A 26,893-nucleotide genomic window follows, 5' to 3' on the forward strand; every position below is an offset into this window, starting at 1 on the left:
TTGATATATTTTTAAAAGACTTAAAATACCACCTGGCACACAATAAATGCTCAACTAATGCACATAGTGAGTGTTATTATCATGAAATCTTCCCAAGAACACTTTGAGCTAAGTAATATGATTATACCCATTTTGCAGATGGGAAAACCAGGGCACAGTTAGGTAATTTGTCAATATTTCTGTGTCTAAGGTCATGTGTCTGGTGAGTAGTAGGGTAGAGATTTGAGTCGAGGATAGGTGCCTCCTTCTGCCCCTGCCCTGGTTTTTGACTTTGGCTCAATGTCCTTGTCTCTCCAGCGAGAGTGTGAAGATCTTTGTGCCCAAGTTTGATTTTTCAGAGTCTCCTATGTGTTCCCTTAGGATGACTCTGCCCCTGGGCCCTTGGCACTGTTGAGACCAGTCCCTCCCCTTCCAGGACATGCCTCGAGAGATCCAGAAATGGCCTGGGAAAGGCAGCTTTCTGACCAATATGCAGCAAGGGAGAGGCTGAGGCCAGGAGACTCTTCTGGAGGGACCATTCACAGGGTGACCAGGAGGGGACTCATTGCCCCGCTGCACCCCTAGGTTCATCTGTGATCCAGGAGAGGTACAGAGGACATAGAAGTTAGGGTGTTTAGCTCTTAAGGGGGGCCCTTCTGAATAAGGCCTCAGCTCTGAACAGGCACCTCTTCCATGGATTATGTTCCTGAGACTGGGGAGGGACAGAGCATAGGAGTTCCAGAATGCACCTTGGGGATGCCTTATAGATTGTCCAGCTGGCTTTTCCTTCCTCTAGGAGGAAAAGCAACCTGCCGCCTCCCATTGCATCCCATTCCAGCCTCTCACTCTGTGACCACAAGTTTCTTGTGATCATACTCACCATTGAAAAGCCATACCCAGGATCTGGCTCCCGCCATTAGGAGGGTGGGCTGCGCCCTCAGGACCTGTGCCTGTTTTCCTCACACCACCAATTCAGCTTACCACAGTGGGTGGTCTAGTGGCATCATGTCTGGCAGGAAGATGGTGCCTTTTGACTTCCCAGCATGGCCAGCTCCATGGTGGGACACAGGCTGTCTCAGCCCCTCCCAGGAGAGGAGGCTGGAAAAGTAGGTCAAGGCTCACTCTTGGAATTGACTCTGATGGAAGTGGAGAGTGTATTAAAGCATTTTGAGCAGGGAAGTGAGGTGAATATATTTGTACTTTGTAAAGATAAAACTTGGAGACCATCTGGAGACCGATGAATCTCTTAGCACAAAAATGAATGCAGAGTAAGCACTTGATCAGTGATGGTGGAATCAATGCATGTGGATGGACTAGAGAGAGGAGGAGCAGAGATTGAAGATTCAGCTGGGAGTAGGCCAGGTTCAAGGGGATGAAGGCTTATCCTGGTGAAATGGCAGTGAAAATGACAAGGAAAGGATCTTGGTGATGTTAGATATAGGATGTGAGGAGAAGGAGGAGTTGAATATGATGCCCGCATTCCCAGCATGGTTGATGTGGAGAATGGTGACATCCTTAATTCAAATGGAAAGAGGAGGCGGCGTTGAGTTTGGGATGATATATGGGGTGGGATGGGCAGGAGGCCTCTGAAAATGTTGGTCTGGAGATTAGAGCTGGGCTGTCGGGACGGAGTCAGGGACAGAGAGGTGGATTTGGGGGTCCTCTAGAAAGTTCTGAGTGCATGAGGTTCTCCAGGGGGAAATACAGAAGGAGAAGAGGGCAAAGACAGAACGTGGAAGAACAGGGATATGTAAGTTCTGGTCAGAGGAAGAAAGTGGAATGAGGGGGGTAGGGATGCAAGTCAAAGGGGCCGAGAGCACCGGGATAAGGGCTTCCCGCTGTGTCACTGCAGGTCTGCCTCTGAGGCTGGTGAATGGAGGTGACCGGTGTCAGGGCCGGGTGGAGGTCCTGTACCAAGGCTACTGGGGCACTGTGTGTGATGACAGCTGGGACACCCAGGATGCAGATGTTGTCTGCAGGCAGCTCAGCTGTGGCTATTCTGTGTCAGCCCTGGGCGGGGCCCACTTTGGTGAGGGCTCCGGAAACATTCTCTTGGGTGACGTGCATTGCTCGGGAAGGGAGCCCTACCTGTCAAGCTGTCCCCACAGCGGATGGTACAACCACGAATGTGGCCACAGGGAAGATGCTGGTGTCGTGTGCTCAGGTACTGTGGATATCACCTTGCTCTGTATATGTGCAAGTCAGAGTCAGTATCACAACCCATAAGCTGCGTGTGTACACACGCGTGTGCTCTGCAGTTTCCTTGCTTTGTTGCCAGTTATGTCCTCGTTGATGTTGGAGAGCAGGTGGTGCTGCCCCTTTTCATAGACAGTGAAGGTCAAGGGATCACTGGCTGTCCTTCTGAAGCTGGACGTGGGGGAGGCAGGCTTCCGTCTCAGTCCCTCCGAGCGTGCTGATGCAGTCACCTCATGGACTGGTTCTAATGAGCAGCATCATGACCACCCCTGGCCTGGGACACCAAATAAATATCTTCCTAAGTGGCAGTTTCTCCTCTTTGAAAGGCTGAGGAGGATAGGGGAACTGCTGGTCCCTAAGACAGGAATGTATACCAACATCAAATTGAGGAGCGAACCAAAGCATTCTCTTTATTGGGAATTAAATGACAAATAAGGTACTTAACATCCTCAGTGGAAAAGAGAGCTTCTCCTGGACCCAACCCAGCAAATTCCAGTGCTGATTTCAGTTGTTCACATAGTGCCAGGATGTGTGGACACCAAGGGGTCCTTTAACCCAGGAAGAAACCTCCAAGGACACTGTCCCATGGCTTGTTCCCCCAGGAGGAGTTTCTGGTTAAACTGTCCACTTCTAGAGCAACTCTGGCATGTGCTGTGTGGACTGGACTGAGCCCATGCCACCCTGCACGGGATGTGCCCTTGATAATCCAAGCACCACGTAGGACTGGGCTCCCCATGGGGACATGGTCTTCCACGCAGCCACCTTGCGAGCGGTTTATTTTGGCATTCTGAAAAGGTTGGGTTTCTCCGGAAACCACCTTTCTTTCTAGTTGAATCACCTTCTCAGGAGTATTTCAGTGATGGTGCATATTTGTCATTTGAGCATGTGTTTGACCTATAGAAACAGACAGATGTCATTTGACATTCAATCCTATGACTAGGATGGGTCTGTGAATGGACTGGGTGACTTTTTGAATAGAGGCTGTGGCAGCAGAGGAGGTGGGGGGAGAGTAACGAGCAAAGGATGCTCATGTGGCATCCTAGCCAAGCCTATCACCAGTAGAGTGACAGAGCCATTGGCACGTGTTTGGCTTTGGCAATGGAGGGTGCCCTTAGCACCTGTGCTTCCAGCCTCTGCTTCAGAACTGAGGAAGCCATGGGCCAAACCTCCCCAGGAGAGGGCTACCGTCAATGAGCTCTTCCTTTCTCCACCCTGCAGCTTCTCTGTTTCCCTCGAAGGCGCCCCTGGAGACAACTGTAGCAGAAGGTAATGTCTACGCTGGGGGATCCCTGTGGGCTTATTACCCAACTGCACCCCTAGGTTCACCTCTGATCCAGAAAAGGCACAGAGGGCATAGAGAGTAGGGTGCTTAGCTCCCAAGAGAGGCCCTTCCAAATAAGTCCTCAGGTCTGAACAGGCATCTCTTCCATGGTTTGTGTCTGCGACTGGGGAGGAATCAAGCTGAAGATGCATCTCCAAGGAGTTCCAAGGTGGAGCCTGTTGTCTTGTCTCTAGAGATTCTGTTATCCATGCAGCTCACTCCTGTGGTCCTCACCCAGCTGTGCTGACCCCTGGCCAGGCTAGGGTGCTGGATCTCTGGCTACAGGGCCTTCAGAGGCAGGTGCCTACCTGCTAACATAGCCGAATTGCTAGGACAGCATCCTTGCCCTTGCCGTTTCTCTAAGCCCATATTAGGCCAGTGTTGTTTCTTCCTAATAGAGAGAAATCATAATCCTTCAGCTTATGGGCACCAGAGGTCCTGTACATCCCCCTTGTGTACCTCCAGCGAGCAATCTGGGAGACATAGTCAGTACAGCCTGGGATTCTGGCAGCCTGGGCTTTGGGAAGGGAAGTCACTTCCCATTTCCCATGGGAAACTTTGGCCCTAGGAGAAGCTCAAGGACAGCATTCTCACCAAGGCCTCTGGCTTGCCCAGGGTTGGCATGGAGCAGTTGGAAATGCTGAATGGTACATGCATCAGGCCCTCCTGTTCCTCAAGCCCTCAGTTTCCCTCTCCCTCTGGCCCATGGAGTGAGGCCTGACTTAACCTCTTTCTCTTCCCTGTGATGAAGAACACAAATCACACTGGAACTGAGGGTGAGACTGGCTTTACTCTTCCCTTTCTATAGGTCATAATGCCAACTACATCCATGGGCTTGACTGTGATTCAGGAAAACTTTTAGGGAATGGGATGGGAGGGAATGTTGTGAGCACACAGTGACCTTCTGGACCCCAGAGGTCAGCTAGAGTGAAGCTTCCTTCATTGCCCATGTTTGTAGGGGTTGGGAGAAATCAGTCAGAATGTGGCATCTCTGACAGCCTGTTGTGCTTTGGAAGTAGAGACCAGTGGGATCAGTCTCCAGTCCAGAGTGACAGCCTAGATCCCCCATCTCTACAGCTCTGTGCTGACTCAAGCCATCCTAGCCAGGAAGATCATGTGCGAAATGTGCGCCATGCCAACTTTCGCATGCCAGATACACATCGGAGCTCCTCCCAGGACAGCCTGATGTCATCGCGCTGCTCTTCTGTGTGGGGTGTTCTGTCTGTTCCCTTGTCTGAGGGAATCAGGCAGAGCCCATGGTCTGCTTAGAGAAGGGTCATGTGGATCTCCAGGCCCCCTCCAGGATGTAGATTAGGAGGGGCAGGTCCTCCAGCTGAAGCGCTGAGGCTTGGGTTTGGGCCGAGCAGTCACTGTCCTCTTCCTCATGAAGAATTCTAACCTCAAGGTGTGTTAGAGCCCAGCCTAGTTAGAGATTCTCTCAAAGACTCTGAATGGGGAAGACTCTGAATGCCCTGAAGGCCCTGGGATCTTGTCTTTCAGTAGGAATGTGCAAGAGAAATGTTGTGCCTTCCTCTAGGATCCGATTCCGGTTTGGCCCCGAGGCTGGTGAATAGAGGTTACAGGTGTCAGGGCCAGGTGGAGGTCCTGTACCAAGGCTCCTGGGGCACCGTGTGTGATGACAGCTGGGACACCAATGATGCCAATGTGGTCTGCAAGCAGCTGGGCTGTGGCTGGGCTATGTTGGCTCCAGGAGATGCTTGGTTTGGCCAGGGCTCAGGACCCATTGTCCCGGATGACATGCGCTGCTCAGGGTATGAGTCCTACCTGTGGAACTGCTCCCACAACAGTTGGTTCTCCCACAACTGTGGCCATCATGAAGATGCTGGTGTCATCTGCTCAGTGAGGCATCAAAGATTTCTGGAGGGTCGGGTGTGGTGTCTCATGCCTGTAATCCCAGCACTTTAGGAGGCTGAGGCAGGCAGATTGCTTGAACTCAGGCGTTCAAGACCAGCTCTGGGCAAGATGGCAAACCCTGTCTCTAGTAAAAAAAAAAAAAAATCACTTGAGCCCATTCTAGGGACAGACTATATTCAGAGAATATAGTAACAAACAGGTTTCTCACTCCAGGGCCCCCACCCACCAAGCCTTTCCTGGTCATCCGGTGACTCTGGAGTTTAGCTGGGATTATCCAGCCTGTGTGTGCAATGCCATGGTCAGCACAGATCCCTAAACTGCAAGCAGTGCCCCAACATTGGTTTGGAGGTGACTGAGGCACCAGTGTTCAGACACAGGTCCAGCATGCTGACAGCAGAAATGAGGAACCTTTTATTCTGCTCCAGGAACATCCTCATAACTCATACCCCCTATTTTCCCTGAGGCTTCTTCTCAGGGACAGCACGTTGTGGGGATCCGGTTGGTGAAGCCTCCCCTCCCCTTCAACACTGTATTACCATGAGTGCTGTCAACCACTGACTCAGAGAGAAGGACTCAAGTGTAAACAGTTCACTTCTGATTACTGTGAAGAGAGGGAAGTGGGGTAAGGGTGGGAGGATGGCAGCGAGTGACAGATGGTGGGGGAGCCTCCCAGAGGATCACCAGGAATCCGTGTCAAACCTCAGGCTCATCGCAGCTCAAGGGAGAGTTGACGTCTTTGTCAACTCATTGCTTAGGGTGGCTGTGTGCTGCTCATTGTTGTTGATACCCAGGTTATTGTGGCCTGTCCCAGGCACCAAAGTGACATTTATATTCCCTGAGAGTGGGCCGCAGGCACAGAAATAGAGGCAATGCTGGGGTGTGTGGGGACCCTGAGGGACTGAGGGCTTCAGAGTGGGCGCTGGCAGGGCATCAGCTCAGGGTGTGGATACCCCACGCCACTTCTGCCTTAACTCTAGTTGGGATCTGAGCCATCGGTCTCCACTGCCTGAGGAAGTCTGGCCTGCAGATCCTGATGAAGGAATGCACTCTCACACAATCATTGCAGTGATTCAAGTGGGCTGGGGATGGCCGTTGGCTGCTTTCAGGGGGCGAAATGTCCATCACCCTTTTATTCTGTTGAGATTTTACAGCAGAGATTCTAAGTTAACACACTTGTGGATAATTAACATGGTTACCAGAATGACAAAAGCTTTAGGTTCTGGGAGCCTGTAGTAAATGCTATTAACAGGCAATTCCCCTTTGATCTTCCCCAGAGAGGGCCACCCGGCACAAAATTAACATGAGTAAATGGAGTGGAGACAAATGGGTGTGGGGTAAGGCCTTTGATCGTCTCTCTCTCCCTAACTTAATGGACTGGCCGATCACCTTCATTCTGCCTCAATAAAACCTTTTGGCCTTCCAAAATGTTTGAGACTAATCTATAACTTTCCCTCATATATCTTAAATATTTTCTGTAATATTTTTGCCAACCATCCCAAGTGAATCTCAACAGGGGTCACTGAGTGCTTGGTGTCTAATTCTGCATTTTTTCCTCATAGCTGCACAGTTGATGCTCAGGCCAGATGAGTCCCCACCATCCTTCCCCAGGATGTCCCTTCTCTTTCTGCTCAGTTACCCCATCCCCACTCTACAGAGCCCTCCTGCTTCTCTGCAGAGATACTCTGGGGCATATCATTCCCCCCGCCCACTCTCTCTGTAACTGAGACCCCAGCAGGGTGCTTCTTAACTGTGCATAGCATTCAGCTTCTGCGTTCTCTTCAATCCATCTCGGCTTTAGTTCCATGCGGTCCCAATGGGACGCTTACAGGTTCAGAAAGAGGCCCCCTGTTGAATGAGTCTTGGCCCCTTTATATTCAGGGCTGATACAACGTTTCTGAGAATTGAGGATGATACCCTCTAATATTCTGTTGAAGGCAAGGTCAATACAAGCCTGATACTCCATGTCCCACTACTTGAAAGATCCCCAGATTCTGCAGGGCCATGTCTGTATCCAGAAGAGGCAGAGGCCATACTCGGGGGAGAGAAAGGCTAAGAAATGTTTCTGGTGCCTTCACTTACCAGGAAACCTGATTTTCCCCCTAGGTGGACCCCTGGTCCCTCAAACATTTTACCTGCAAGTGTCAGAGTCTCGGCAATGGTGTCAGATGTGCCAGTCAGTCCGTGGGTCAGTGGATGGTGGTTCTGGGGGTGGTGGAGGTTTCCTAACTGAGAAGAGGTCATCCCTGTCTTAGAGAGAGATAGAAGGGCCTGCATGGTGTCCTTTGTCTCTGAATCAGTGCCCTGGGCAGGACCTGGGCAGACACATGGGGAGCAATTGGCCAGACCTGGGAGTGGAATTGTTTTCACAATGCTTGCCTGGTCCAGAGAACTGCTTGCTTTTTCCCTTTTTCCCTTCAAGTCCAACTGTATCCTTTCTCTTTGTTGCTGTTTACAGAGAGTTGGCCTGCCAGGACATCACCTGTAATCACAGAAGGTAAATCATCCTCTCAGCACGCCCCAGAGCTCACTCTCTACCTCTGGATACACGTTGGATTTTATAGATCGCTTATGATTGCCGTGAAGAGAGGTGGGGAAGTGGGGTAACGGTGGGAGAATGGCAGAAGATGATAAACAGTAGGCTCAAGGTTGAGCTCGGCACTGGGAACAGGGGCGGGACCTCCCAGAATATCATCAAGAACCCTTAGCCTCATGATAGGATGAGGTGGGCGCCTCACTTCATGTTTATGTGGGTTGAGTAGAGAGGAAGGTGGGGTCTCTGAAGACCCAGAACTAGATGCGATGTTGGAGGGTGGGAGGTGCTGGTGACCTCTCTCCCGTGGGGTCCTGTTCCAAGTGGTCAGGAAACATCCTCTTCTATGTGCTCAGGATGAGCCCGGGAGTCTCCCTAATCCTATGGGGACCTCGTTCCTGGTCCTGAGGCCATGAGATGCATGCAGGCTTGCGAAGATTAGGTAAAAGTGTCTGTCCTCGCACCTGTCTGCCCAAGGTCCTACCATCTCTGGTACTGTGCCAGCCAGATCCCCGACAGGACCATGCTCCTGAATAAGGGAGGGGTCTGGGCATGCCATGTGTAGCTGTCCAGCTCCATCCTGATTGGGAAGTGGGATGTCTATTCTTACGCCCTCCACTGGGGTCACAGGTGCTTCCCCAAAACTTGAGCTTCCATAGACCTGGGCAAAATAGGCTGTCAGCACTTTCTCTGTGATGAAGCCTAATCTCTGGCCATATTCAAAGGTGACTGCCTGCCTGGGTGACTTTGGCCATTAGAAAGTGCCCTGAGTGTAGAATGTGACTTAGACCCTAATTCTGTCTTTTCTCTTTGTTGCAATTTATAGACATTAGGCCGACCACAACCCCAGGTGCATCAACAGCAGGTAAATAATCCTCTCACCCCTCCCTAGGGCTCACTATCTCTGGGCAAATTTTTGTTTGAAACTGATAGGATGAGGCGCATGGTGGGCCCCTCTCTTTTCATGTCCCTGTGTGTTACATGGGGAGGAAGGTGGAGTCTCTGGAGAGCCAGTCCTGGGTCTGATGTTGGAGGGTGGAGGGTGCTGGTGACCTCTCTCCTGTGGGATCCTGTTCCAAGTGGTCAGGAAAGATCCTCATCTAGGTGCTCAGAATGACCACTGGAGGGCTCCCTAATCCTACTGGGACCTTGTTCCTGGCCCTCAGGCCATGAGCTGGAGCCCTCCAAAGAGTGGTGCACTCCGAAAGGGCTGGTCCCTGCACCTGCCTGGCCAAGGCCTTGGCATCCCTGGTAATTTGCCAGAAGCCAGAGAGGACCACACAGGTGTCAATGAGCTCTTGAATACTGCATGGGTCTGGGCCTGGGCCTGGGCCTGGATTTGTAGCTGTGGAGCTCTGTCCTGTGTGCACCCAGAGTGAGGAGTAAGGTGTCCATTCCTGTCACCTCCACTGGGGTCATATGTGCTTACCCATAAGTGCAGCTTTTATAGACTTGGGTAGAATAGGTATCACTTCTTCCACTGGGACAGAGCTTAACCTCGAGGGCATTGTCAGTACAGGCTCAATACCCCCATTCATCACTGCTTGAAAGATTCCAAGATGATCATGGGCCACATTCGTATCCTGAAGAGGGAGAGTTTGTGCTTGGGCAGGGAGCCAGACCCCTGATAGTCCCCTGGGCAGCTCCTGCTTCCTCTAACATTTTAGCTGCCAGTGTTTGAGCCTCAGCAAAGCCGTCTGATGCTCCAGTCAGTCCATGTGTGAGCAGATGTGGGATGACATGGTGGGGAGCATCCTCTGACAGAGAGAAAAATACCCAGGATTAGACAATGGGGGAGTTAGTCTGGCCTCCAGCAGGACCTTTGTTCCTGGATGAGCTCACAGTAGAGGAGACCTGGGCAGACACATGGGAAGCAAGTGGCAGAAACAGGAACTGAAATTGTGGTCTGGTTGATTCCCCCACCCAGAGAAAAGGTTCACCCAGAGAACCTTTTGTTTTGGACCTTTTCCCTTCAAGTCTAATTCTGTCTTTTCCCTTTGTTGCAATTTACAGACATTTGGCCGACCACAGCCCCAAGTGCATCAACAGCAGGTAAAAAATCCTCTCACCCCTCCCTAGGACTCACTATCTCTGGGCAAATTTTTGTTTGAAACTGATAGGATGAGGCACATGGTGGGCCCCTCTCTTTTCATGTCCCTGTGTGTTACATGGGGAAGAAGGTGGAGTCTCTAGAGAGCCAGTCCTGGGTCTGATGTTGGAGGGTGGAGGGTGTTGGTGACTCAGGACAAGCACTGGAGGGCTCCCTAATCCTACTGGGACCACGTTCCTGGCCCTCAGGCCATGAGCTGGAGACCTCCAAAGAGTGGTGCACTCCGAAAGGGCTGGTCCCTGCACCTGCCTGGCCCAGGCCTTGGCATCCCTGCCAATTTACCAGAAGCCAGAGAGGACCACGCAGGTGTCAATGAGCTCTTGAATACTGCATGGGTCTGGGCCCAGGCCTAGATTTGTAGCTGTGGAGCTCTGTCCTGTGTGCACCCAGAGTGAGGAGTAAGGTGTCCATTCCTGTCACCTCCACTGGGGTCATATGTGCTTACCCATAAGTTGAGCTTTCGTAGACTTGGGTAGAATAGGTATCACTTCTTCCACTAGGACAGAGCTTAACCTCTGGGTACAGTCATCTTCAGTCGTGACCTCATGCCCTGGTGACTTTGGCGTTTGCATTCAAACTTGACTTCTTTGCCCAGTGCCCTGAGTGTTGTACATGTCTTATCCTTGACCTGCTGATAGGGATGGATGAATAATTCTTCTGTTCCCCTGTAGGATCTGAATCCAGTTTGGCCCTGAGGCTGGTGAATGGAGGTGACACGTGTCAGGGCCGAGTGGAGGTCCTCTACCGAGGCTCCTGGGGCACCGTGTGTGATGACAGCTGGGACATCAGTGATGCCAATGTGGTCTGCAGGCAGCTGGGCTGTGGCTGGGCCGTGTCGGCCCCAGGAAATGCCCGGTTTGGTCAGGGCTATGGACCCATTGTCCTGGATGACGTGCGCTGCTCAGGACACGAGTCCTACCTGTGGAGGTGTCCCCACAGTGGCTGGCTCTCCCACAACTGTCGGCACAGTGAAGACGCTGGTGTCATCTGCTCAGGTGGGCCTCCAAGGCTTTGGGCTCTCTCTGTTGGGTGGAGTGTGGTCAGGAATCGAGGTCTCATTCTGTTCTGATCTCCTTACTCAGAGCTGTTTCTACTTTTCCTGGATTTCTGATATCTCCTTAGTTCTCTGCTAGGAAACAGCAAGAGTCATTGCCACATTGCCAGGTATCGGGGAGGTCAGGGAGGACAATGGGCCAAATTGAAATGAGGGTCATGTCTTTGTTCACCTAGTGAGGCAGCTCAAGCAGGGGTAGAAGAGGAAAGCGCCGGGCCTTTGTCTTTTAGTGTAGCTGGAAAGGAGTAGCTGGGGCGCAGCTATTCATAAGGAAAGAGGTTGATTTGGGCCGTGGCTTTGCAGCCGCATAGGAGCCCAGTGCAGGCATCTGCTTGGCTTCCGTGGAGGCCCTCAGGCTGCTTGCACTCCTGGTAGAAGGGAATGGGGAGAAGGTCACATAGGAAGCAAAAGAGAGCAAGAGGGAGGGCCCAGGCTCTTTTCTTTTCAACCAGCAGCTCCAGCTAGGAACTAAGAGAAGACCTCACCCCTGACCAGGGAGGGCACTAAGGTGTTCATGATGGGTTGGCCTCTGTGACCCAGCAGGACGCATGGGGCCTCACCTCGATACTTGGGGATTCAATCGCAATATGACACCTGGATGGGACCAGCACCCAAAGTGTAGCATGCTGGCTCTCCAGGCTTCTGTCTTTCTCCTCCTGAAGGGTTTTGAGTGAGGGTGAGGTGAATGAAGCACAGGTAAGGGATGGGGGAGGGATTGTCTCACTGGGAGGAGCCCAGAACCAAAGGCTCCTGCTAGGAAGTGGGATCTTTTGCTGAGGCTCAATAAGGTTCTGTGTTAATGGAGCTCCAAGGCTGGGAGCGCAGACCACTGTCTGTCCGTGTCTAGCCTGGGTTTTGCAGGCTGTGAATCCTTGGCCACCACTCCCTCCAGGGCACTGCAGTGTCTTGCTTGTACACCAGGTCTGGTGTGGGGCGGGCAGCCCCCATGATGCCTGCTAGGTAAGGCTTCATTGTGAATGCCTGTGGGCTGGGTTGAAAGGTCACAGGTAGGACTTTGGCTGGACTGACCTCACATTTGCTGTCTCAGGGACTGCTAGACATGCAAGGGAGAGGGCTGGTTTTGTGTCAACCTGATTACTACAGGCAGACACAAAGTTAATCACTTTGGAGGTGGCAGTAGTGGACAGGATCTGCCCAGACGCCTTCCAAGGAGCATCTCTGCAGGGACGTGCATGGCCATGCCCCCACTCTGTGATGGGGACCCAGGATGGACTGAAGGCGTGGCCTGTCCAGTTCCTTCCACCTTTGGTATGGTTGTGTGAGCTTCTGTGCAGTGCATCTGATCTGACCTCCTCTTTCTCACAGCTGCCCAGTCCCGGTCGACGCCCAGGCCAGGTGAGTCCCCAGTATCTTTCCTTGGGATGTTCCGTCCCTTTCTGTACAATTCTCCCTTCCTGCACTCCACAGGGCCCTCATTCTTCTCAGATTGGATACTCTAGGGCATACTATTTTCCCGTGCTCTGTAATGGAGATCTTAGCATGACACTTTTTAATCAGACATAGGGGTCAGGAGGTCTCTGTCTTCTGTTCCATTTATCTCATCTTTCATGTAGCAGTTTCACACTGTCCCAATGGCCAACCCTTACAGGTTCAGAAAGTGGCCTCATATTTAATGAGCTTTGGGCCTTTTCTGTTCAGAGCTGATACGACATTTGTGAGGATTGAGAGTGATTGCCAAAGTCTCCTGGGAAGGCAATGTCAGCTGAAGCCTTGAACATGACTTTTCCATGGGCAAGCATGACAGTGCAGGTTTGATACCATCCCTCACTCCTTCAAACACCCCAGATTTTTTAAATTATACTTTAAGTTCTGGGGGACATTTACATAGGCATACATATGCCATGGTGGTTTGCTGCATCCATTCTTCTGTCACCTACATTAGGTATTTCTCCTAATATTATCTCTCCCCACCACCCCACCCCTTCTATTCCTCCCCTATTCCCTGCAACATACCCCAGTGTGTGATGTTCCCCTCCCTGTGTCCATGTGTTATCAGTGTTCAACACCCACTTATGAGTGAGAACATGTGGTGTTTGGTTTTCTGTTCTTGTGTCAGTTTGCTGAGAATGATGGTTTCCAGCTTTATCCATGTCCCTGAAAAGGACATGAACTCATCCTTTCTTATGGCTGCATAGTATTCCATGCTCAAAAACTCCAGATTTTGCAGGGCCACGTCTGCATCCAGAAAGGCAGAGGTCGTGCTTGGCAGGGTGAGGGATAGTATTTCTGGTGCCTCCACTTACCAGGAACTTGATACCCCTTTGGATGGCTCCTTGGTTCCCCTAACATTTTAGCTGGAACTGTCAGAGTCTCAGCAATGGTGTCATATTCTGCCGTCAGTCCATGTGTCCATGGGTGGTGCATGCTAACCCTTTGTAGCTGAAAAGAAGACATCCCGAACTTGAGTTAGGAGGGATTGGAGTGGTCTCCAGTGAGGCCTGTGTCCCTGGCTGTGCTCACTGGACTGAAGACTTGGGCAGACACATGAGGAGCAAGTGGCAGGAACCAGAAATGGAGTAGTTTTCATGATGCCTGCCTTGTCTGGAGACTTTCCTTGAGGAGCTTTGCACCCCCAAGTTTAATTCTAGCCTTTGCCTTTGTTGCAACTTACAGACACGTGGCCGGCCACCAGCTCACCTGCAACGACAGAAGGTTAATAACCCTCTCACCCCTCCCTAGGGCTCACTCTACCTCTGGACAAATGTTTTATCTGTAAATGACGGGATGAGGCTCATGGTGGGCCCCTCTCTTGTTGATGTCCCTGTGGGTTGCATGGGAGGAAGGTGGAGTCTCCAGGAGACCAGTCTTGGGTCTGATGTTGGAGGTGGAGGGTGCTGGTGATCTGTCTTTCGTCATCTCCTGTTCCAAGTATCAGGAAAGATCCTCATCCAGGTGCTGGGAACAAGCCCTGGAGGAATCCTTAATCCTACTGGGACCTCGTTCCTGGCCCTCAGGCCATGGGCTCCAGAGGTGTGGAGAGTGGGTGAAAGTGGCTGTCCCTGTACCTGCCTGCCCAAGGCTTAGTCATACCTGTGACGTGTTCAGAAGCCAGACAGGACTGTGGGTTTGCCAACAAGTCCCTGAGCAGGGGAGGATCTGGGTCTGCCAACTGGAGCTATGTAGCTCCATCCTGTGTTTGCCCAGGGTAGAGAGTGGGGTATCCATTCCTGTCCACTCCAGTGTGGCCACAGGTGCTCCCCAAAGGTGAGCCTTCATAAACTCCTGCAGGATAGGGCCCCTTTGCTGCTTCAATTATGATGAAGCTGAATCTCCGGTTTTAGTCATATTCAAAGGTGACTGCCTGCCCAGGTGTCACGCCGCAAGTGTGAAACATTCCTTAGATTCTTGACCGCATGATAGGGATGAATGAAGAATTCTTGTGTTCCCCTGTAGGATCTGAATCCAGTTTGGCCCTGAGGCTGGTGAATGGAGGTGACACGTGTCAGGGCCGAGTGGAGGTCCTCTACCGAGGCTCCTGGGGCACCGTGTGTGATGACAGCTGGGACATCAGTGATGCCAATGTGGTCTGCAGGCAGCTGGGCTGTGGCTGGGCCGTGTCGGCCCCAGGAAATGCCCGGTTTGGTCAGGGCTATGGACCCATTGTCCTGGATGACGTGCGCTGCTCAGGACAGGAGTCCTACCTGTGGAGGTGTCCCCACAGTGGCTGGCTCTCCCACAACTGTCGGCACAGTGAAGACGCTGGTGTCATCTGCTCAGGTGGGCCTCCAAGGCTGTGGGCTCTCTCTGTTGGGTGGAGTGTGGTCAGGAATCGAGGTCTCATTCTGTTCTGATCTCCTTACTCAGAGCTGTTTCTACTTTTCCTGGATTTCTGATATCTCCTTAGTTCTCTGCTAGGAAACAGCAAGAGTCATTGCCACATTGCCAGGTATCGGGGAGGTCAGGGAGGACAATGGGCCAAATTGAAATGAGGGTCATGTCTTTGTTCACCTAGTGAGGCAGGTCAAACAGGGAAAGAGGAAAGCGCCGGGCCTTTATCTTTTAGTGCGGCTGGAAAGGAGTAGCTGGGGCCCAGTTATGCATGAAGAAAGAGGTTGATTTGGGCCGTGGCTTTGCAGCCGCATAGGAGCCCGGTGCAGGCATTTGCTTGGCTTTTGCTGAGGGCCTCAGGCTGCTTGAACTCCTGGTAGAAGGGAATGGGAACCGTCCTTGGCAGGAATCACCGAGGAAGCAAGAAAGAGCAAGAGGGAGGGCCCAGGCTCTTTTCTTTTCAACCAGCAGCTCCAGCTAGGAACTAAGAGAAGACCTCACCCCTGACCAGGGAGGGCCCTAAGGTGTTCATGATGGGTTGTCCTCTGTGACCCAGCAGGAACCATGGGGCCTCACCTCGATACTTGGGGATTCAATCGCAATATGACACCTGGATGGGACCAGCACCCAAAGTGTAGCATGCTGGCTCTCCAGGCTTCTGTCTTTCTCCTCCTGAAGGGTTTTGAGTGAGGGTGAGGTGGATGAAGCACAGGTAAGGGATAGAAGAGGGATTGTCTCACTGGGAGGAGCCCAGAACCAAAGGCTCCTGCTAGGAAGTGGGATCTTTTGCTGAGGCTCAATAAGGTTCTGTGTTAATGGAGCTCCAAGGCTGGGAGCGCAGACCACTGTCTGTCCGTGTCTAGCCTGGGTTTTGCAGGCTGTGAATCCTTGGCCACCACTCCCTCCAGGGCACTGCAGTGTCTTGCTTGTACACCAGGTCTGGTGTGGGGCGGGCAGCCCCCATGACGCCTGCTAGGTAAGGCTTCATTGTGAATGCCTGTGGGCTGGGTTGAAAGGTCACAGGGAGGACTTTGGCTGGACTGACCTCACATTTGCTGTCTCAGGGACTGCTAGACATGCAAGGGAGAGGGCTGGTTTTGTGTCAACCTGATTACTACAGGCAGACACAACGTTAATCACTTTGGAGGTGGCAGTAGTGGACAGGATCTGCCCAGACGCCTTCCAAGGAGCATCTCTGCAAGGACGTGCATGGCCATCCGCCTCCCACTGTGATGGGGGCCTAGGATGGACTGAAGGCGTGGCCTGTCCAGTTCCTTCCACCTTTGGTATGGTTGTGTGAGCTTCTGTGCAGTGCATCTGATCTGACCTCCTCTTTCTCACAGCTGCCCAGTCCCGGTCGACACCCAGGCCAGGTGAGTCCCCAGTATCCTTCCTTGGGATGTTCCTTCTCTTTCTGTACAATTCTCCCTTCCAGCACTCCACAGGGCCCTCATTCTTCTCAGATTGGATACTCTACGGCTGTCAGAGTCTCAACAATGGTGTCATATGCTCCCATCTGTCCATGTGTCCGTGGATGGGGCAGGCTAAGTAACCGTTTGTAGCTGAAAAGAGGACATCCCGAACTTGAGTTAGGAGGGATTGGACTGGTCTCCAGTGAGGCCTGTGTCCCTGGCTGTGCTCACTGGACTTTAGAATTGGGCAGACACATGGGGAGCAAGTGGCAGGAAGCAGAAATGCAGTAGTTTTCATGATGCCTGCCTTGTCTGGAGACTTTCCTTTAGGAGCTTTGCACCCCCAAGTTTAATTCTAGCCTTTGCCTTTGTTGCAACTTACAGACACGTGGCCGGCCACCAGCTCACCTGCAACGACAGAAGGTAAATAACCCTCTCACCCCTCCCTAGGGCTCACTCTACCTCGGGACAAATGTTTTATCTGTAAATGACAGGATGAGGCTCATGGTGGGCCCCTCTCTTGTTGATGTCCCTGTGGGTTGCATGGGAGGAAGGTGGAGTCTCCGGGAGACCAGGCTTGGGTCTGATGTTGGAGGTGGAGGGTGTTGGTGACCTGTCTTTCGTCATCTCCTGTTCCAATATCAGGAAAGATCCTCATCCAGGTGCTGGGAACAAGCCCTGGAGGAATCCTTAATCCTACCGGGACCTTGTTCCTGGCCCTCAGGCGATGGGCTCCAGAGGTGTGGAGAGTGGGTGAAAGTGGCTGTCCCTGTACCTGCCTGGCCAAGGCCTAGTCATACCTGTGACGTGTTCAGAAGCCAGACAGGACTGTGGGTTTGCCAACAAGTCCCTGAGCAGGGGAGGATCTGGGTCTGCCAACTGGAGCTATGTAGCTCCATCCTGTGTTTGCCCAGGGTAGAGAGTGGGGTATCCATTCCTGTCCACTCCAGTGTGGCCACAGGTGCTCCCCAAAGGTGAGCCTTCATAAACCCAGGCAGGATAGGGCGCCTTTGCTGCTTCGATTATGATGAAGCTGAATCTCCGGTTTTAGTCATATTCAAAGGTGACTGCCTGCCCAGGTGTCACGCCGCAAGTGTGAAACATTCCTTAGATTCTTGACCGCATGATAGGGATGGATGAAGAATTCTTGTGTTCCCCTGTAGGATCTGAATCTAGTTTGGCCCTGAGGCTGGTGAATGGAGGTGACACGTGTCAGGGCCGAGTGGAGGTCCTCTACCGAGGCTCCTGGGGCACCGTGTGTGATGACAGCTGGGACATCAGTGATGCCAATGTGGTCTGCAGGCAGCTGGGCTGTGGCTGGGCCGTGTCGGCCCCAGGAAATGCCCGGTTTGGTCAGGGCTATGGACCCATTGTCCTGGATGACGTGCGCTGCTCAGGACACGAGTCCTACCTGTGGAGCTGTCCCCACAGTGGCTTGCTCTTTCACAACTGTCAGCACAGTGAAGACGCTGGTGTCATCTGCTCAGGTGGGCCTCCAAGGCTGTGGGCTCCCTCTGTTGGGTGGAGTGTGGTCAGGAATCGAGGTCTCATTCTGTTCTGATCTCCTTACTCAGAGCTGTTTCTACTTTTCCTGGATTTCTGATATCTCCTTAGTTCTCTGCTAGGAAACAGCATGAGTCATTGCCACATTGCCAGGTATCGGGGAGGTCAGGGAGGACAATGGGCCAAATTGAAATGAGGGTCATGTCTTTGTTCACCTAGTGAGGCGGCTCAAGCAGGGGGAGAAGAGGAAAGCGCCGGGCCTTTGTCTTTTAGTGTAGCTGGAAAGGAGTAGCTGGGGCGCAGCTATTCATAAGGAAAGAGGTTGATTTGGGCCGTGGCTTTGCAGCCACATAGGAGCCCAGTGCAGGCATCTGCTTGGCTTCTGCGGAGGCCCTCAGGCTGCTTGCACTCCTGGTAGAAGGGAATGGGGAGTCGTCCTAGGCAGGGGTCACAGAGGAAGCAAGAGAGAGCAAGAGGGAGGGCCCAGGCTCTTTTCAACCAGCAGCTCCAGCTAGGAACTAAGAGAAGACCTCACCCCTGACCAGGGAGGGCACTAAGGTATTCATGATGGGTTGGCCTCCGTGACCCAACAGGGCACATGAGGCCTCACTTCGATACTTCGGGATCCAATCACAACATTAGACCTGGATAGGACAAGCATGGGAACTATTACACACTGGCTCTCCAGTGTTCCATCTTTCTTATATTGAAAGGTTCGCATGAGCGTGAGGCAGTTGAAGCATATATAGGGGGATTGGCAAAGGGACTGTCTCACTGGGAGGAACCCAGAACCAAAGGCTCCTGCTGTGAAGAGGAGGTTTTCTGCTGAGGCCCAACAAGGAGGCATCAGAATGGAGACACAAGGTTGAGAATGTAGATCTGTGTCTGTTGGTGTCTGGCCTGGGTTTTGGGAGTGTGAATGCCTGAGTGCAGTTCCCTCGGGAGCACTGCAGTCTGGCCTGTGCACCAGGTCTGGTGTGGGGTGGGCAGCCCCCATGATGCCTGCCAGGCAAAGCCCTGCTATGAAGGCCTGTGGGTTGGCTAGAAGGTACCAGGCCGGACTTTGGCTGGAATGGCCTCTTCGTACTTGCTGACTCAGGAACTGCTAACACGTGCGAGGCAGAGGGTTCGTTTTGTGTCAACCTGGTCACTACAGGCAGACACAAAGTTAATCACTTTGGAGCTGGCCATAGTGAACACAATTTGCCCAGACGCCTTCCAAGGAGCATCTCTGTGGGGATGTGCATGGCGATGCCCCGCCCTCTGTGTTAGGGGGCTAGGATGGTCTGAGTGTCAGACTTTCCAGTTCCTTCCACCTTTGCTACAGATTTTCCAGCTTCTGTGTAGTGCATCTGACCTGATCTCCTCTTTCTCACAGCTGCCCAGTCCCGGTCAACACCCAGGCCAGGTGAGTCCCCAGTGTCCTTCCTCGGGATGTCTCTTTTCTTTCTGCACAATTATCCTTTTTCTCATGGGACAGAGCCCTCCTTCTGATCTGTGTGGATATTCTAGTTCATACTATTTCCCCTGCTCTGTAACTGAGACCCCAGCGTGGTGCTTCTTAGCCAGCCATGGTTAAGAAGGTATAACCTTTAGAGAATTAAGAGTTATTGCCAGAATCACTGAATAGGCAATGTCAGTTGAAACCTGAAACCTGACTTTGTCCATGGGCAAAAGCAGTATCAGTGCAGGCCGGAAACCTCCATTCCTCACTCATTCAAACACCCCCAGATTCTGTAGGGCCCCATTACAGCCAGAAAGGCAGAGGCTGTGCTCGGGGAGGGAGAGAGATAACAGACATTTCTGGTGCCTGCATTTTCCAGGAGACTTTATACTCTTTTGGGCAGCTCGCTGATCCTTCCAACATTTTAGCACCAACTCTCAGAGTCTCAGCAATGGTGTCTGATGTGCCCGTCAGTCCATGTGTCCGTGGATGGGGCAGGCTAACCCTTTGTAGCTGAAAAGAGGACATCCCACACTTCAGAGGTAGGAGGGATCGGACTGGTTTCCAGCGAGGCCTGTGTCCCTCCCTGGCTGTGTTCACTGGACTGAAGACTTGGGCAAACACATGGGGAGCAAGTGTCAGGAACCAGAAATGGAGTAGTTTTCATGATGCCTGCCTTGCCTGGAGACCTTTCCTTTAGGAGCTTTGCACCCCCAAGTTTAATTCTAGCCTTTGTCTTTGTTGCAACTTACAGACACGTGGCCGACCACCAGCTTACCTGCAACGACAGAAGGTAAATAACCCTCTCACCCCTCCCTAGGGCTCACTCTCTACCTCGGGACAAATGTTTTGTCTGTAAATGACAAGATGAGGCTCATGGTGGGCCCCTCTCTTGTTGATGTCCCTGTGGGTTGCATGGGAGGAAGGCAGAGTCTCTGGGAGGCCATTCTTGGGTCTGATGTTGGAGGTGGAGGGTGCTGGTCACCTGTCTTCCATGGGATCCCGTTCCAAGTGGTCAGGAAAGATCCTCATCCAGGTGCTGAGAACAAGCCCTGGAGGGCTTTCTAATCCTACTGGGACCTCATTCCTGGCCCTCTGGCCATGCACTGCTGACCTGCAAGGTTGGGTGGAAGTTCCTGTCCCTGCACCTCTCTGGCCAAGGCCTTGCCATCCCTGGCAATTTGCTAGAAGCCAGAGAGGACCACATGGATGCCACCAAACTCTTGAACATGGGGATGGCATGGGCCTGCCGTCTGGAGCTGTGGAGCTCAGTGCTGTGTGTATCCAGATTAGGCAGTGGGATCACGGACGCTTTCTCACAACTTGAGCCTCCATAAACCTGGGCAGAATAGGGTATCCCCTCTCCTTCCACTGTGATGAAGCTGAAACTCTGGTTGCAGTCATATGCAATCATGACTGCCAGCCCAGGTGACTTTGGCCATTAGGAAGTGCCCTGAGTGTGGAACATGCCTTAGATTCTTGACCTGCTAATAGGGATGGATGAAGAATTCTTGTGTCCCCCTGTAGGATCTGAATCCAGTTTGGCCCTGAGGCTGGTGAATGGAGGTGACACGTGTCAGGGCCGAGTGGAGGTCCTCTACCGAGGCTCCTGGGGCACCGTGTGTGATGACAGCTGGGACATCAGTGATGCCAATGTGGTCTGCAGGCAGCTGGGCTGTGGCTGGGCCGTGTCGGCCCCAGGAAATGCCCGGTTTGGTCAGGGCTATGGACCCATTGTCCTGGATGACGTGCGCTGCTCAGGACACGAGTCCTACCTGTGGAGCTGTCCCCACAGTGGCTGGCTCTCTCACAACTGTCGGCACAGTGAAGACGCTGGTGTCATCTGCTCAGGTGGGCCCCCAAGGCTGTGGGCTCCCTCTGTTGGGTGGAGTGTGGTCAGGAATCGAGGTCTCATTCTGTTCTGATCTCCTTACTCAGAGCTGTTTCTACTTTTCCTGGATTTCTGATATCTCCTTAGTTCTCTGCTAGGAAACAGCAAGAGTCATTGCCACATTGCCAGGTATCGGGGAGGTCAGGGAGGACAATGGGCCAAATTGAAATGAGGGTCATATCTTTGTCCACCTAGTGAGGCAGCTCAAGCAGGGGGAGAAGAGGAAAGCGCCGGGCCTTTGTCTTTTAGTGTAGCTGGAAAGGAGTAGCTGGGGCGCAGCTATTCATAAGGAAAGAGGTTGATTTGGGCCGTGGCTTTGCAGCCACATAGGAGCCCAGTGCAGGCATCTGCTTGGCTTCTGCGGAGGCCCTCAGGCTGCTTGCACTCCTGGTAGAAGGGAATGGGGAGCCGTCCTAGGCAGGGGTCACCGAGGAAGCAAGAGAGAGCAAGAGGGAGGGCCCAGGCTCTTTTCAACCAGCAGCTCCAGCTAGGAACTAAGAGAAGACCTCACCCCTGACCAGGGAGGGCACTAAGGTATTCATGATGGGTTGGCCTCCGTGACCCAACAGGGCACATGAGGCCTCACTTCGATACTTCGGGATCCAATCACAACATTAGACCTGGATAGGACAAGCATGGGAACTATTACACACTGGCTCTCCAGTGTTCCATCTTTCTTATATTGAAAGTTTTGCATGAGCGTGAGGCAGTTGAAGCATATATAGGGGGATTGGCAAAGGGACTGTCTCACTGGGAGGAGCCCAGAACCAAAGGCTCCTGCCGTGAAGAGGAGGTTTTCTGCTGAGGCCCAACAAGGAGGCATCAGAATGGAGACACAAGGTTGAGAATGTAGATCTGTGTCTGTTGGTGTCTGGCCTGGGTTTTGGGAGTGTAAATGCCTGAGTGCAGTTCCCTCGGGAGCACTGCAGTCTGGCCTGTGCACCAGGTCTGGTGTGGGGTGGGCAGCCCCCACGATGCCTGCCAGGCAAAGCCCTGCTATGAAGGCCTGTGGGTTGGCTAGAAGGTACCAGGCCGGACTTTGGCTGGAATGGCCTCTTCGTACTTGCTGACTCAGGAATTGCTAACACGTGCAAGGCAGAGGGTTCGTTTTGTGTCAACCTGGTCACTACAGGCAGACACAAAGTTAATCACTTTGGAGCTGGCCATAGTGAACACAATCTGCCCAGACGCCTTCCAAGGAGCATCTCTGTGGGGATGTGCATGGCGATGCCCCGCCCTCTGTGTTAGGGGGCTAGGATGGTCTGAGTGTCAGACTTTCCAGTTCCTTCCACCTTTGCTACAGATTTTCCAGCTTCTGTGTAGTGCATCTGACCTGATCTCCTCTTTCTCACAGCTGCCCAGTCCCGGTCAACACCCAGGCCAGGTGAGTCCCCAGTGTCCTTCCTCAGGATGTCTCTTTTCTTTCTGCACAATTATCCTTTTTCCCATGGGACAGAGCCCTCCTTCTGATCTGTGTGGATATTCTAGGTCATACTATTTCCCCTGCTCTGTAACTGAGACCCCAGCGTGGCACTTCTTAGCCAGCCATGGTTAAGAAGGTATAACCTTTCAGAGAATTAAGAGTTATTGCCAGAATCACTGAATAGGCAATGTCAGTTGAAACATGAAACCTGACTTTGTCCATGGGCAAAAGCAATATCAGTGCAGGCCTGAAACCTCCATTCCTCACTCATTCAAACACCCCCAGATTCTGCAGGGCCCCATTACAGCCAGAAAGGCAGAGGCTGTGCTCGGGGAGGGAGAGAGATAACAGACATTTCTGGTGCCTGCATTTTCCAGGAGACTTTATACTCTTTTGGGCAGCTCGCTGATCCTTCCAACATTTTAGCACCAACTCTCAGAGTCTCAGCAATGGTGTCAGATTTGCCCGTCAGTCCATGTGTCCGTGGATGGGGCAGGCTAAGTAACCCTTTGTAGCTGAAAAGAGACATCCCACACTTCAGAGGTAGGAGGGATAGGACTGGTTTCCAGCGAGGCCTGTGTCCCTCCCTGGCTGTGTTCACTGGACTGAAGACTTGGGCAAACACATGGGGAGCAAGTGTCAGGAACCAGAAATGGAGTAGTTTTCATGATGCCTGCCTTGTCTGGAGACCTTTCCTTTAGGAGCTTTGCACCCCCAAGTTTAATTCTAGCCTTTGTCTTTGTTGCAACTTACAGACACGTGGCCGACCACCAGCTTACCTGCAACGACAGAAGGTAAATAACCCTCTCACCCCTCCCTAGGGCTCACTCTCTACCTCGGGACAAATGTTTTGTCTGTAAATGACAAGATGAGGCTCATGGTGGGCCCCTCTCTTGTTGATGTCCCTGTGGGTTGCATGGGAGGAAGGCAGAGTCTCTGGGAGGCCATTCTTGGGTCTGATGTTGGAGGTGGAGGGTGCTGGTCACCTGTCTTCCATGGGATCCCGTTCCAAGTGGTCAGGAAAGATCCTCATCCAGGTGCTGAGAACAAGCCCTGGAGGGCTTTCTAATCCTACTGGGACCTCATTCCTGGCCCTCTGGCCATGCACTGCTGACCTGCAAGGTTGGGTGGAAGTTCCTGTCCCTGCACCTCTCTGGCCAAGGCCTTGCCATCCCTGGCAATTTGCTAGAAGCCAGAGAGGACCACATGGATGCCACCAAACTCTTGAACATGGGGATGGCATGGGCCTGCCGTCTGGAGCTGTGGAGCTCAGTGCTGTGTGTATCCAGATTAGGCAGTGGGGATCCATTTGTGTCACCTCCACTGGGATCACGGACGCTTTCTCAAAACTTGAGCCTCCATAAACCTGGGCAGAATAGGGTATCCCCTCTCCTTCCACTGTGATGAAGCTGAAACTCTGGTTGCAGTCATATGCAATCATGACTGCCAGCCCAGGTGACTTTGGCCATTAGGAAGTGCCCTGAGTGTGGAACATGCCTTAGATTCTTGACCTCATGATAGGGATGGATGAAGAATTCTTGTGTCCCCCTGTAGGATCTGAATCCAGTTTGGCCCTGAGGCTGGTGAATGGAGGTGACACATGTCAGGGCCGAGTGGAGGTCCTCTACCGAGGCTCCTGGGGCACCGTGTGTGATGACAGCTGGGACATCAGTGATGCCAATGTGGTCTGCAGGCAGCTGGGCTGTGGCTGGGCCGTGTCGGCCCCAGGAAATGCCCGGTTTGGTCAGGGCTATGGACCCATTGTCCTGGATGACGTGCGCTGCTCAGGACACGAGTCCTACCTGTGGAGCTGTCCCCACAGTGGCTGGCTCTCTCACAACTGTCGGCACAGTGAAGACGCTGGTGTCATCTGCTCAGGTGGGCCTCCAAGGCTGTGGGCTCCCTCTGTTGGGTGGAGTGTGGTCAGGAATCGAGGTCTCATTCTGTTCTGATCTCCTTACTCAGAGCTGTTTCTACTTTTCCTGGATTTCTGATATCTCCTTAGTTCTCTGCTAGGAAACAGCAAGAGTCATTGCCACATTGCCAGGTATCGGGGAGGTCAGGGAGGACAATGGGCCAAATTGAAATGAGGGTCATATCTTTGTCCACCTAGTGAGGCAGCTCAAGCAGGGGGAGAAGAGGAAAGCGCCGGGCCTTTGTCTTTTAGTGTAGCTGGAAAGGAGTAGCTGGGGCGCAGCTATTCATAAGGAAAGAGGTTGATTTGGGCCGTGGCTTTGCAGCCGCATAGGAGCCCAGTGCAGGCATCTGCTTGGCTTCTGTGGAGGCCCTCAGGCTGCTTGCACTCCTGGTAGAAGGGAATGGGGAGTCGTCCTAGGCCGGGGTCACAGAGGAAGCAAGAGAGAGAAAGAGGGAGGGCCCAGGCTCTTTTCAACCAGCAGCTCCAGCTAGGAACTACGAGAAGACCTCACCCATGACCAGGGAGGGCACTAAGGTATTCATGATGGGTTGGCCTCCGTGACCCAACAGGGCACATGAGGCCTCACTTCGATACTTTGGGATCCAATCACAACATTAGACCTGGATAGGACAAGCATGGGAACTATTACACACTGGCTCTCCAGTGTTCCATCTTTCTTATATTGAAAGTTTTGCATGAGCGTGAGGCAGTTGAAGCATATATAGGGGGATTGGCAAAGGGACTGTCTCACTGGGAGGAGCCCAGAACCAAAGGCTCCTGCTGTGAAGAGGAGGTTTTCTGCTGAGGCCCAACAAGGAGGCATCAGAATGGAGACACAAGGTTGAGAATGTAGATCTGTGTCTGTTGGTGTCTGGCCTGGGTTTTGGGAGTGTGAATGCCTGAGTGCAGTTCCCTCGGGAGCACTGCAGTCTGGCCTGTGCACCAGGTCTGGTGTGGGATGGGCAGCCCCCATGATGCCTGCCAGGCAAAGCCCTGCTATGAAGGCCTGTGGGTTGGCTAGAAGGTACCAGGCCGGACTTTGGCTGGAATGGCCTCTTCGTACTTGCTGACTCAGGAACTGCTAACACGTGCGAGGCAGAGGGTTCGTTTTGTGTCAACCTGGTCACTACAGGCAGACACAAAGTTAATCACTTTGGAGCTGGCCATAGTGAACACAATTTGCCCAGACGCCTTCCGAGGAGCATCTCTGTGGGGATGTGCATGGCGATGCCCCGCCCTCTGTGTTAGGGGGCTAGGATGGTCTGAGTGTCAGACTTTCCAGTTCCTTCCACCTTTGCTACAGATTTTCCAGCTTCTGTGTAGTGCATCTGACCTGATCTCCTCTTTCTCACAGCTGCCCAGTCCCGGTCAACACCCAGGCCAGGTGAGTCCCCAGTGTCCTTCCTCGGGATGTCTCTTTTCTTTCTGCACAATTATCCTTTTCTCATGGGACAGAGCCCTCCTTCTGATCTGTGTGGATATTCTAGTTCATACTATTTCCCCTGCTCTGTAACTGAGACCCCAGCGTGGTGCTTCTTAGCCAGCCATGGTTAAGAAGGTATAACCTTTAGAGAATTAAGAGTTATTGCCAGAATCACTGAATAGGCAATGTCAGTTGAAACCTGAAACCTGACTTTGTCCATGGGCAAAAGCAGTATCAGTGCAGGCCGGAAACCTCCATTCCTCACTCATTCAAACACCCCCAGATTCTGTAGGGCCCCATTACAGCCAGAAAGGCAGAGGCTGTGCTCGGGGAGGGAGAGAGATAACAGACATTTCTGGTGCCTGCATTTTCCAGGAGACTTTATACTCTTTTGGGCAGCTCGCTGATCCTTCCAACATTTTAGCACCAACTCTCAGAGTCTCAGCAATGGTGTCTGATGTGCCCGTCAGTCCATGTGTCCGTGGATGGGGCAGGCTAACCCTTTGTAGCTGAAAAGAGGACATCCCACACTTCAGAGGTAGGAGGGATCGGACTGGTTTCCAGCGAGGCCTGTGTCCCTCCCTGGCTGTGTTCACTGGACTGAAGACTTGGGCAAACACATGGGGAGCAAGTGTCAGGAACCAGAAATGGAGTAGTTTTCATGATGCCTGCCTTGCCTGGAGACCTTTCCTTTAGGAGCTTTGCACCCCCAAGTTTAATTCTAGCCTTTGTCTTTGTTGCAACTTACAGACACGTGGCCGACCACCAGCTTACCTGCAACGACAGAAGGTAAATAACCCTCTCACCCCTCCCTAGGGCTCACTCTCTACCTCGGGACAAATGTTTTGTCTGTAAATGACAAGATGAGGCTCATGGTGGGCCCCTCTCTTGTTGATGTCCCTGTGGGTTGCATGGGAGGAAGGCAGAGTCTCTGGGAGGCCATTCTTGGGTCTGATGTTGGAGGTGGAGGGTGCTGGTCACCTGTCTTCCATGGGATCCCGTTCCAAGTGGTCAGGAAAGATCCT

The 26,893-nt window shown here is 52.6% G+C and overlaps 1 protein-coding gene across 1 annotated transcript in view; it reads left to right on the forward strand.

The window, feature by feature from the left end:
• DMBT1 (deleted in malignant brain tumors 1) overlaps positions 1–26,893 on the forward strand; it is a 73,218-nt gene that overhangs the window by 17,360 nt on the left and 28,965 nt on the right. The window contains 20 exon segments of the mRNA XM_078346702.1: positions 1,832–2,143; positions 3,394–3,441; positions 7,827–7,865; positions 8,728–8,766; positions 9,915–9,953; positions 10,683–11,006; positions 12,392–12,421; positions 13,700–13,738; positions 14,480–14,803; positions 16,198–16,227; positions 16,651–16,689; positions 17,430–17,753; positions 19,148–19,177; positions 19,968–20,006; positions 20,741–21,064; positions 22,459–22,488; positions 23,283–23,321; positions 24,082–24,405; positions 25,800–25,829; positions 26,619–26,657. Of these exon segments, the coding sequence (XP_078202828.1) occupies positions 1,832–2,143; positions 3,394–3,441; positions 7,827–7,865; positions 8,728–8,766; positions 9,915–9,953; positions 10,683–11,006; positions 12,392–12,421; positions 13,700–13,738; positions 14,480–14,803; positions 16,198–16,227; positions 16,651–16,689; positions 17,430–17,753; positions 19,148–19,177; positions 19,968–20,006; positions 20,741–21,064; positions 22,459–22,488; positions 23,283–23,321; positions 24,082–24,405; positions 25,800–25,829; positions 26,619–26,657 (2,442 nt within the window).

The sequence above is a fragment of the Callithrix jacchus genome, chromosome 12 (genome assembly GCF_049354715.1).
Source record: "Callithrix jacchus isolate 240 chromosome 12, calJac240_pri, whole genome shotgun sequence".
Taxonomy (NCBI): Eukaryota; Metazoa; Chordata; class Mammalia; order Primates; family Cebidae; genus Callithrix; species Callithrix jacchus.